The sequence below is a fragment of the Periophthalmus magnuspinnatus genome, chromosome 12 (assembly GCF_009829125.3).
Source record: "Periophthalmus magnuspinnatus isolate fPerMag1 chromosome 12, fPerMag1.2.pri, whole genome shotgun sequence".
NCBI classification, from domain to species: domain Eukaryota; kingdom Metazoa; phylum Chordata; class Actinopteri; order Gobiiformes; family Gobiidae; genus Periophthalmus; species Periophthalmus magnuspinnatus.
In genome coordinates this window covers 15,174,445-15,187,482 of record NC_047137.1, presented here as the reverse complement: position 1 = coordinate 15,187,482, position 13,038 = coordinate 15,174,445, and the positions used below count along the sequence as shown (strand labels likewise).

Below are 13,038 nucleotides of genomic sequence, written 5' to 3'. Positions count from 1 at the left end.
TGAGAGGGTGAACATACACTGCCAGTCTCTCATTCAGTGTTTTTCTTTATTAATACATTTTTTTTTACTACTTGCTTCATATATTTGATGTCTTTTGTGTGTATGTAAATGTGAAAAGTAGTAAAAATGCTCAAAACATTTGACTGGTACTGTACATATTACTATCCAACCTCAAAATGCCATTGAGAAATTAGGATTAGACACTGTTGAAAGGCACAAACACACGACTGAAGGACATCGTACTGATGATGTAAATGAATGAAATTAATAAAAAACACAGTAATAGTAATGGATGAACTATATGATTCATTTTTTTTGTAGTTACAGCACACGATTCAAAGAGGAAGAGGTGCTGAAAGAAGTACAGGAAATGAAAACCAAGAACTGTTTTAGTACCAGTACTTCAAAAACAAAAGAAAGGTACCCAGTAATTCATTTTTTTAATTCATTTTAAATTCATCATCATCATCATCATCATCACTTTTATATCATAATCATCCTATTATTCTTATTTTTATTTTATTATATTTATTTTTTAATCATCCTCATATTATTTTTTGGCATTTATTTTTCAATCATCTTATTATTTTTGTATTTATTTTTTATCATCATTATCGTTATAAATTATTATTATTATTATATATCATAATAATTGTATTTATTTTTTAATCATCCTCATAATTTTTTGTTAATCATCTTTTTTTTTTATCATCATCATATATATATATATTTTTTTTAAATCATCACCATCATCATTTTTATTTTATTTTTTTCAGACCTAAAAGTATGGAATGAAACCCATTAAATCTTGGTCTGAAAAAAACCCTCTAGCTACATATAAATTTCCAGACGCCCAGATAACCCTCACTGGACTCCCTCAAAACCTCATCCAAACGGAGCAGTTCCCCCATGCACAGAAATCACAGTGTTTGTCCACGCTCTTCTATCACTGCTGAACCTCGCGGTGTGTTCATTAAGGCTGCTCATTTGTTTCATGTGCACTAATTGCCCACACATTACACTGCACAGGCCAAAGGGGACCAGCCTCTACTTTGCTCTAGGCTCAGGTTAAATGTATGCAAACCAAAACCACATCATTGCAGTGTAAAACGATGCATTTTAAGCCCCTGCGGATAAAAAAGCGTTTGCATTTTGTATGTGTACCTTGCAAAAATGACATTATGTGAAATTACGGTGTGTGTAGGTGGCTATATGGCGATAATTGTTAAACGGGCGCGCCTCTGTGTGTTGGAGGAGGGGATCTTATTACTATTAGGCCGAGATTAGAGACAGAAAAATCTTGTTAACGTCATTAGGGGCCAGGCCTGTCGGTGTAATGAGGAATATGACGCCTCTGGTGAGCTGGCTTCAAGTTGAGAGAAAAACTGAGAAGAATTTGGAGAAGGGAGAGGGTCAGGGAAGGCACGCCATGGGAGATTTTAGCTTTGGCGAACGCATACTAATGAAATACAGCTCTACTGCCGCGTTTTTAAACTGTGACGCAGCAATAAAAGTACGGACGGGGACATACGGGCGTTTTTTGAGCCGATACGACGTCTGATATTTGATGATATTGAGCTCAAATCCATAGCAAAGTCCACGTTTATCTTAAGTTGTAAGAACACACGTACATTTTTTTTACTTTTGGACAAATAAAAACAAAACCCAAATGTTTTCGGATGGTAAATAGTCGCATTTTTATACAGCGCTTTTCCATGTTCAAGCCACTCAAAGCGCTTTACGTCAAGGAAACACTCACACATTCACACACACGTTGGTTAAGTGTCTTGCCCAAGGACGCCACGGCAGTATTCATCTGTGGGAGCTGGAATCGAACCGATACCTTTCGAATCAGCGGGCAAACGCTCTACAAACTGTGTACTTTTCGATTTCTACTTTTCTATTCATGAGTCTGTTCAAAAAGACAAATCTGATGCACTGAGGACGGACACATGGGCGTGCAAATTTGGGACAGCAGCGCCCAAAAAAGATCGGATATCGGCCGATACCGATACTGCAATCGATACACCACCACATCTAAACTAAACAGCTAAAACAGAACAAGTATACTCTGTCTATATAGCGGCAGTTTCCAGTACGGCTACAAGATTAATCGCGATCGAATCCAAATTTGAATAATCTCAAAGACTGAAATTAAAGTCCTTTGAAAACAACACAATATCGCGTCCGATTATCGAAAAAAAACCGCTGTTGTTTAGGTACATGTTCTGAGTTGCATGGGATTATTGGATTATTCATTTATTAGTTTGCATTTCATGTTAAAAATCTGAAAAGCATCTGGCTCAACATAAAACGCAAATATAATCCTGATTGGAATATTGGCCAGAAAAAGTTTTATTACATATTTGGACAATTTGGGCTATTTTTTCAGCCCTACTAAAGTGTCCCAAGCTCAATTCCCAGGCTTTGGAGTTGATGAATGGGTATAGTCAGAAAACAAATGTCTCCACTCTAAAACTTTTATCCAGTTAACAGAATTGAAGTTTTCTTTTGCCATGCACAATAAGTTAAGGCTCCAGCTAACTATAGTATATGAAAAACCAACATCTCTATAATCGTTCATGGGACATTTTATTTAATTGTGAGGTAACAACGACAATCCCCATTGCATCTCCAGAATGTGAAGAAAAATCTACTTCTTCCTGATGACTTTTGTTGATTTCACTTATAGGAAAGTACAGTACAATAGATCCTCTCAGTCTTTAACGCAGTTTAAGACGAGACTGAAAACTCACCTCTTCTCCCTGGTATTTAACACTCGATACGCAGGATTTGTTGGTGTTTTTCTGTACGCTTGTTTTTTGTTGGCTTTTATGTGAAGCACTTTGGTCGGCTGAAGTTGTTTTAAATGTTCTACAGAAATAAACTTGAATTGAATTGAATATAACAGTTATTTAAACATTTTTAACTGTCGGTAACTTTAATCATCATCGTGATATAATCGTTACGACGCCAAATTTGAATATCGTGCTATGTCTACTCCTGACAGTTTGGCAGGTTGGTTCCCGGGGCGTTGAAGGATGGGTCAAACGAGACCAAAAAAAAAGGTGCAAAACGGTGTCACTTCGGTTAAAAGTGTCCGGACTCTCGTTTCACGCACCTAAAACAACGGCAATTAATGAAAGCGTATTAACGTTTGAACCTCTTTGATACAATTCCAACGCACAATCAGTCAGTTTGGTTTGCGCCCGGGCCTGGGTCAAATGCTGAAGATTCATTTCAAGTTCAGGAAAAGTAAAGTTTAAGTTCAATTTCAGGACAAGGAAGGATCTCAACAGGGAGCAATACACATAAAATGAATCTATTTTTGCCTATCTCATGTTTATTTTTCATAATCCGCTCTTTTTTGCGGCGTTTGAGAAAGTGTTTTGACATAAATAAAAGATTAATTGCTATAAAACTGAAATCATAACTTGAACGGTGTGAAAAGTCAGTAGTAAATGGGTTTAATAAGTGCGAGGTAATAATGTAAAGTGTGATCGTTGTATTCATTAAACTGTTCATATTTCAGTTTTGTCGCAAACGTTTTCGCTCCGGTTTGTATTTAAAAAGTACACGGTGAACTGAATCTTAATTTCGAAAAAGTAATTTGTAAATCTAATCAAAACCACGATACACAAAAACTGCAATTAGGGTTTTGTTTGGGTTTTTTTTTTTTTCGAAATCACTCCAGCCTGTAATCTGTGTATGCAAACGACTACAAGCATTTTAATGTTTATTACAATTCACCCAACTATTTGTCTGAACGTGCAGCGTGTCATTTGTTCGTGGCCTCAGAGGGTTGTGAAAAGTAACGAAAGACAAGTACTAATCGATACGGAAACTAGTATCGAAACTAGACACTCATTTGAGCAGGTATCGATACTAAAAAAGTCACATTTACAGAACAGAAATGAACGTTTTCTGAATATTTTTAGAATGATCTTGAGCTGTATCAGAACAAGTATAAGACAAATAGACTAATATACAGACATAGACCAATATAAACCTACTGGACGACTGAGGGATTACACAGATATATAAAAAAAAAAAAATAAATAAAAAAAATAAAAAATCATATAATATTGTCTAAAGAGTTTTTTTTTTTTTTTTAAATCATTCAATCATGGAAAAATCATATTACGTATCGGTTTTATTCCTTACTATTAGGGCTGGGTATTATAAAGAAGTTGCCGATACGATACCTTGATACATAAGCCATGATACGATAAATATCTCGATACTGTGCACTGTTGATTCTGTACAATGCGATACGATATATTTCAAACTGATTCGATTTGATTCAATTAAAAATAAAGGCTTTCGGGACACTTAAAGATCCATTTTCACATTTTTTTTAATTTTTTTTTAATCGTCCATTTATTGAAGATGAATGAACACAAAGTGCATTTTGTTTCGTGCATTTTCCCAACTAGAAAAGGCCGTCAGACTGTTACTTCGTCCAGTATTCCTCATCCACAGCTTATACGAGCTCCATATTTACATGTACAGGCGACATGTGCAGTTTAACGACTCTGAACGATCACAACATATTAAATCACAACTGTGGCACTAAAAGTCTTTGTTAAACCGAAGTTTATACGAAATAAACCCATTTTAATCACCAAAACAGTGAATCAAATGTCAAACGTTCGGCATAAATGAGTTTCTTTTCGTAAAAACAAGCCACAGTTATAGCGCTGTGACCTAATAAGTTGGTAAAATATACAAAAAAAACAAACAAAAAAACACTCTTGGCGATATATTGATACAGCAGCCCACGATATCAATACTGTATCTTTAAAACGATACGATATATTGATAATTTGATATTTTTGCACACCCATATTTAGCATCAAAATCACGTCTGAAATTTTAGTATCGTAACAAAACACTCTTTAAAAGTACTAATTATCTATACATCTCCTGGTTGACAGAACGCATCAAAGCACATGGTCTCCACACTTTGCCTGTCACAAAGTCACAGTCGCACCACCTTGAGCTGATCAACGCATCTGAAGTCTGAAGTCAGCGAGACCCCGACTGCACCCAACTGACGCCAGAACTTTGAACGATCTTCCAAAACGCGCCGTACAGACTGAGCGGGCGGCAGGTTGAATAGAGATCTGCTTATTCCTCCCCCACAAAAAAAGGATTCTTCATGCTCCTCTGGGCACCCCATCATCTCTCCTCTTCCCTCCTCCTCTTCACGGTCCTTTGGGCACCCCATCATCTCTCCTCTTCCCTCCTCCTCACATAACCCCGCTCCTGCAAACTAATTATTACCAAACTATGTAAGTAAGAAAGCCGAGTGGGAGGGACGCGAGAACGGAGAAGGGAGAAGAGAGCGGGTAGTTGGCGGTTACATTTGACGCATTTAATTGAGTAACTGAAGAAACTCTCGCCTCTTGTACTAGTAATATTATATAAAGTAACGTTTTAATTCAGTGTGATAATAGTTGGGATGGGCCTGGATCATAAACTGTATAAAGAACTGGACTAAGTGAGTGTGACGTTGTTGAATTCTGTCAATTAAACCTGTTGCTAACGCTAGAAGGAGCGACGCCATGGAAAGAAAGCGCCTGATTTGTCTTTTATTGAGGTTCATATCTTGATTTATGGAAACAATAATGAAATAAAAACAGCAGGATCATGTAGAGCGGGTTAATACGAACATTTTGAGATAAAAAATAACGAGTCTGGCAGGAGCAGTTACAGAGAGAGGCGGCAAAACGTGGCGGCTAGCAGGTTAGCTATGTCCATTTATATATACAGTCTATGCCCAGGATGCAACATGAAATTTAGCTTGGAGCAGGGGTCAGTAGCGTTTACGTACAAGACATGACCGAAAACTATGAATAAATCTCTCAGTCTTGATAAACTTGCACAGTGAGGCCATCGACTCTGGCTGCAATTCACTTTCTATTGAAAAACTGCAGCTCCTCTCTCTGTACCTGCTGCTGTCAGACTCGTCATTTTGCTCTTAAAATGTTCGTATTAACCCGCTCTACATGATCCTGCTGTTTTTATTTCGTTATTGTGTCCGTAACTCAAGATATGTGGTCGTTCGCTCCAGTTCTCTCCTATAACCACTGGCCTCGACGAGCTTCATTTGACTAAACAAACTCTACGGGTGATGTCACACTCACTTAGTCCACTTCTTTATACAGTCTATGGTCCTCTCGGGCTGTAAGAGCTCGGCTTGAGCATAAGTGGGATCTTCATTATCCAATATCAGATGGTTCAATATGACCCTCGCAGTGACACACACGAGTGACTCAGTGCACTCATGTCACTACAGTGTGCCAGCCTTTCACCGACACATGTGAAAACAGATCCTCAGGGGTCTAACTCTGCTTTATTTACACATAGAACAGATAAAGTAATATATTTGTATGTTGATAATATCATAAAACATTTGCCTAAATCATATCAAAACTGTATGTTGAGATTCATGTACAGTTCTGTATTTACAAAGTGAATCATGTGAAAACTGTATTGTAGTAGGATTATGTTTAAGGGTTAACGGTTAAGGATTCAGGGTTTACGGTTTAGGGTTAAAGGTTCAGGGTTTAGTGTTTAAGGTTCAGGGTTTAGGTTCATGGTTTAGAGTTTAGGGTTTAGGATTAAAGGTTCAGGGTTTAGTGTTTAAGGTTCAGGGTTTAGGGATAGGGTTTAGTGTTTAGGGTTTAGGATTAAGGGTTCAGGGTTTAGGGTTCAGGCTCATGGTTTAGAGTTTAGGGTTCAGGGTTTAGGATCAAGGGTTCAGGGTTTACGGTTTAGGGTTCAGGGCTTATGGTTTAGGGTTAAGGGATCGAGGGTTTAGGGTTCAGGTTCAGGGTTGAGGGATCAGGGTTAAAGGTTGAGGGTTTAGGGTTTAGGAATAGGGGTTAGGGCTTAGTATAAGTTTTGTTTACACTTTCCACCAAGTCTATAAGTGACAAAAGCTTCACACTAACAAAACAAAATTATTTGAACACTTGCGTTTCTTGCTCCACTCTGTCAGATACCATAAAGTAATGTTTTGTTTTTTTCTATTTTTCCTTTCTCTCACATCACATCAACTAATCACATAATTTACTCTGTACTTGACTATCATTTTTGCCAATTACTTTTACTTGACCAAGATTATTTTAAAGGTCCTATACTGCACAAACTACTACTACTTACTACTTCCTGTATTACCACGTGACATCACAAGGTGGAGCAGAGTGTTTTCTGTTCAAGAGAAAAACTCAAAGCCTAAATATGCAGAGTTTGTTTGTTTAAACATGTGTGAAAGAAACAAAAAACACAACTTCAGCTCTGTTTTTTTGATGAGGAAACAACATTATAACAGAGATCAGAAAATAGTGTAATATGAGTTCTTTAAGTAAATGTACTCTTCATACTCGAGTATTGAACAATTTATACGTAATCTACCAGTCTGGGCTAATTAAAAGTACATGGGAGTGACAGAGGAAGAGGAGAGAAATGGATAAAAGAGGGAGTGAAAGAGAGCGAAGCCACCGCTAGATCAGAAAGCTGTTTAGTCCTCCATGATGCCATCTTTAGCTCTCCTGCGGAGCCAAAAACACACATCAGACGACAACAAACAACACGCACACGCACGCACACAAACCACAGCGGTAACTCGGACTATGTGAGAGGGGCACCCGCCAGACAATTCAAGGCTAGGAAGGGTTTCTTAAAAGGATGACAGATGCTGGGAAATCAATCGGAGCTGCGTGACATTGAGTTTGAGTCGCGCGCATCACGACACAGAAAGAAAAAGAAAAAAAAGACTTCAGTTGGTTCGGCCTTGAAAGCTTTTAAAGTAATTCATGTCCAACTGTTCCTCCACATCAAACAAACACAGAGGCTCCCGAATCCATTTACAAAAAAAAAACAGCATTTTCCCCATAAGATACGATGTTATTTAGCTTTGGAGTCAGCGGAAGGCGGTGGTGGGAGGTAGTGAAGTACAAGTACAAGGACGGTTGGAGCTCCTGGTTTTATTACAGGTGATGGATTTGAAACTCATCACTGTGTTCTCTGCGGAAAAGTAGGTTAACAATCACTTTATGTTAGAAGAGAACAGCACGGTGTGAAGTTTATCTATAAGACACTACTTCAAAAACTGCCAGAATAGCAAAAATTATATCTAAATGGTATAAAGGTTTAGGGGTCAACGGGAAAAATACATTGTTTTACGTCAGGGATAAGTGGGCAAAAGAAATTAAAGAAGAAATAAGTGAAGTAATAAGAACATACTCAGATTTTTCATCACACAAATTAAAAAAGTATCACTATGTATGGATGAATCGTGTTGGAGACGATGTGGGGAGTATAAAATGGACGCCCGTGCTCATGTGTTTTGGCCGTGCAACAAGGCGTCACGATTTTGCGATACTTCGGGCAAAGAAATGGGGAAAATATTTGGTTACAAACTACCAAAAACATGCGTAACGATGTATTTTGGGTTAAACACTGACGCACACATCCCAAAATACACTATTTTTTAATCAAGATATTAATGACAGCATGAAAAAAGCCATTACACACAAATGGCATAAGGAAGACGCCCCCTACGCTCGGCAAATGGAAGGACATTGTGGAAGAAATTCGTGTTATGAAGAGACTTGCATATATTCTAAGGTTACAAAAGAAAAATATGAAGAAAAAAATGGAAATTGTATTTAAATGACAGTTGACCGATTGTTCAAACTATAAAGTAAAAAAAAAAAAACTCCCAGAACACCTCACCTGTTTGTTAATCATTGATAGCGGAACATTTAATCTCAGATCACATGACTCTATAAGGCTAAGGACGAGCTGCACCAAAACTGAGACGGGAAAAAATGGAAAACACTCCAAGAAAAAGCAAAAATGGATAGTTTGGTGACAATCGCAATTTAATAATGTGGTAATGAACTTTTATCCACACACCTGCAGCTATTTTTAAAGTTTTATGGACTTGTATACTTTTATATATAAGTCCATTGTATTGTATTTTTAACATGGCGCCCAATTTCTCTCATTGATTTCCCCTGTATAAATAAAGATAAAGGAAGAAAGAAGTAGTAACTGTACTGTACTTAAGTAGAATTTTTAGGTATCTGTATGTCAGTTAGTCAGTTTTACAGTGGATAATTTTGGCTTTTACTTAAGAGGAAATATTTGTACATTTTTGAACAGAATTGAAAAGTAAAACGTACTTTTCATATGATTTGAGGGGTTATTTTTACCATGTTTGTGGAAACATCCTGACTATAGTTTCCGAGTTTAAGCTTTGGCTTTGAGCAACAAAAATAAATACACAAAACTCATGAGGAAAAATGTATTTGTATAGTTACTGTTGACCAAAATGTATATCATTTTTAATCATTATCACTGCATTTACACTTTAACAAATGAACAGCACTTGTGTGAAATACTTAAATATTTTTACTAAAGTAGATTTTTTCATGTGATACTTTTACTTGAGTAACTTTTTACCTCTGTATCTGTACTTTTACTTAAGTATCAAAGTTGTGTACTTCATCCACCATTGGCAGAAGGTATGGTCAGGGATGTAACGATACAGTCACATGTCGATACGTGGGTTAAAACATCAATGCAACCTTGACAGTTTGAACTTTTTATACATTTTTATGTGGTTTCTACTACAGAAATTTAAAAAGTCATAAAGATTTTCAACAATTTCACCCACCTCTGCCCTGCTCACTAGTGCAATCTTTATATATTTGAACCATAGACTGTATATTTATTTTGTTTTTATTATTTTAAGTCCCATCCAAAACCTCTTTTTCAAGGGAGTCCTGGCCAAGCAGCAGCAGCAAATAAAAAACACAGTTACATAATTACAAAGAGACAAGATAACAGGAAAAGACAAACAGATTATGAAAAACAAGAGCATGTTATGGAGTCAGCCTCGAGACCTCTCAGTTTAGATTTAAAAGATTTAGATATAAATGGACATAGCTAACCTGCTAGCCGCCGCGTTATAAACAGGAAGTGAGTGCTGCGCTTCCGGCTCCATCGACTCTGGCTCCAATTCACTTTACATTAGAAAACTGTGGCCCCTCTCGTCATTTTGGTCTTAAATGTTCATATTGACCCGCTCTACATGATCCGGGCATTTTTTTCCCGCTATTGTGTGTCCGTAACTGAAGATGTGAACAATAATAACAAGGTCGCTTCTTTATACAGTCTGTGGTTTGAACATACATACTCTATTTAACAGGCAGGAATAAATCTCTATTGTATCGTACACCATGTCACCAATCACACCATCGTACAGTTTAATATTGTGTTTTTTCCACTCATGTTTTTCACTTGTCCTGTAGAATGTCCTTGTGTGTTTTGAAAGCCGTTTATAACTAAAATTATTATCACTTACCAGCATATCCGTAGCGTGCAGGTAGTGTTTGCTGGCCATGTACGCTTCCAGTTTCTGAGGCACTTGTTTAATGCTCTCAATCTCGTCGAGCAGCTGCAGCACGTGTTTGTGTTCGATTCCCTCGATCCACAGCTTCCTCAGTTCATCCCTTTTGCAGTGGAGCAGCATCTTACAGGACAAAAGGTTCTCCTTGACCTGAAAGGAAAACAGGTCAAAGTATAAAAGATATCGACATTCGTGACAAAAACTTCTTCTACTTTTTGTTTTATCACATTTTATTTTTTATTTGTTTATGTTGCTAGTTGACATAACATGGTGTAAACTAAAAAGGTATCGGTACAAGCGAGCAATTTAAATTCAATACAATACACCAGGGACGTCAAACTCATCAACAAAATGGTTGCTCTCAAAGGGCTACATGTAACTGTAAGATAAATGTCACTACGTTTTCATCTTGTTAATTAACCATTTCTGTATTTATTACTTATTCATGTTACAAATATTGCATATGGATTTGCATAGATATGAAAAAATGGCTGTTTAACTGTGTATCTAATGATAAACTGACATTTTAAGACAGTCATACCTTTTAATTTACTTTGTCACGGGCCACAGAGAATGACGTAGCGGGCTGCATTTGGCCCACGGGCCTTGAGTTTGACACATGTGCAATAGACAGACTGAAGATTACTTTTAGCGCGATAAAGTGAAATCTCAGTGTATGATTAGCAAACTCTGAGAATATAGTGCCAATATGGAAAAAAGAGACACTGGTAATGGTCATATTTTTATTTGTGACTATTCTACCTCAATCAAAAAGAAACAGAAGAGCTTATAACTAAAAAATAGAGCATAGAATAATAATAACTGAACACATAATTATTATATTATATGCCCTGGATGTTTGTTTTCACATGTCATCTGTAAGGCTTGGCAATGCACGCTGACATTGGACAGTCTATTTTACTGTGCAAATGAGCTACTGTGGCTAATCATGTCTGTAATGAATAAATGGTTTACTGGAAATCCCAAGTCAAGCACTATAATGTGTATGTGAGTGTCATGTGAACCATTTAGTCCTGATGTAGTCCTGGTTCAGTTCTGGTTTAGTACTGGTTTAGTCCCGGCCTCCTGCTGGTGCCCAGACTCAGGAATAAAGCAGGACTAAAGTAGGACAAAAACAGGACTAAAGCGGGACTAAAGCGGGACTAAAGCGGGACTAAAGCGGGACTAAAGCGGGACTAAAGCGGGACTAAAGCGGGACTAAAGCGGGGCTAAAGCGGGGCTAAAGCGGGACTAAAGCAGGATTAAACATGGACTAAACATGGACTAAACATGGACTAAACTTGGACTAAACTTGGACTAAACCAGAGCTAAAGCAGGACTCAACCAGGACTCAACCAGGACTCAACCAGGACTCAACCAGGACTCAACCAGGACTCAACCAGGACTCAACCAGGACTCAACCAGGACTCAACCAGGACTCAACCAGGACTCAACCAGGACTCAACCAGGACTCAACCAGGACTCAACCAGGACTCAACCAGGACTAAGCATGGGATATTTCCGTTTTAAGCTGCAAAAACCTGCAACATTCTTCCTGAAGATGTGAGACCAGTCTCTACTTTGACAATATTTAAATCCAGGCTCAAAACGGTTTTGCTTATCTGTGCATGTGACTGAAAGGGTTTTATTCTGCACTCTTCTCCTTTAATGTTCATTCTATGGCAATTATTTATGTTTTGATTTGTCATATTGTGATTTTAATGTTTTTCTTATTCTGTAAATCACTTTGAATTACTTTGTGTACGAATTCTGCTATACAAATAAACTTGCCTTGCCTTTAGGGATATTGCATTTGTTCATGTGACAGCAAAACAAAATTCAGGATTTCTTTTCATCATGTAGATCAAAATTGATTTTGGATTAAATTTTGCATCTATTTTCTAAGACTAGATTAAAATGGCTTTCAGTATTGATTTAATGAACATATAAACACATTTCTGGTCCAAATCACATGTTTTATAGACAACTTAGACTTCTCAATTCAAAATACTCCAGGCGTGTCTTTGACTATTACACATGACTGAATCTCAAGCTCTGGTAAAACTGTATTAACTGCCAAACCTTAGCCCACATCTTTATGGTATATATATGTCCACCCACCTGTTTGATTTTGTTCCGTGAGCTGGTGATGCGCTCTGTGATGCTCTGGTATGTCCTGATGGCTGTGGTGAGCTCTGCATAATGTTGGACGATGAGCTGATCCAAATCCCGGTCGCACGTCTCAAAAGCCTCCTCCAGACGCCCCTTCTCTGTCTCTCTGTCCTGCACGTCATCGCTGCTGGACAAGGTTCTGCAATGGGACAGAAATAAAATAAAAAGATTGTAAAGAATGGGGCAAAATATCGAGGCACAAGAGATGAAATTCTAAAATAAAAGTGTCACAAGATTGAACATTTGGATTGGACAAAAAAAATGGGTGAGTGCTGGTAAGTCACTCCACTTGAGAAGTCATAGATCGCATACGTAATTTATTATTTATTATCAGTTGTGTAAAAATCCCAGCACGTCTCATTCACGTGGACCCAATCTTCTGTCATATATAGTCTTTTGTCTATCCACTAAAGGTCCTATATTACACAAAACTGACTCTG

General features: G+C 37.5%; 1 protein-coding gene across 1 annotated transcript in view; it reads right to left on the bottom strand.

Moving 5' to 3' along the window:
• exoc4 (exocyst complex component 4) overlaps positions 1-13,038 on the bottom strand; it is a 266,766-nt gene that overhangs the window by 251,918 nt on the left and 1,810 nt on the right. The window contains exons 2-3 of the mRNA XM_033976073.2: positions 12,548-12,737; positions 10,382-10,576 (exon numbers count right to left, since the gene is read on the bottom strand). Coding sequence (XP_033831964.1) covers positions 10,382-10,576; positions 12,548-12,737 — 385 coding nt within the window. The remainder of the gene's footprint in view (positions 1-10,381; positions 10,577-12,547; positions 12,738-13,038) is intronic.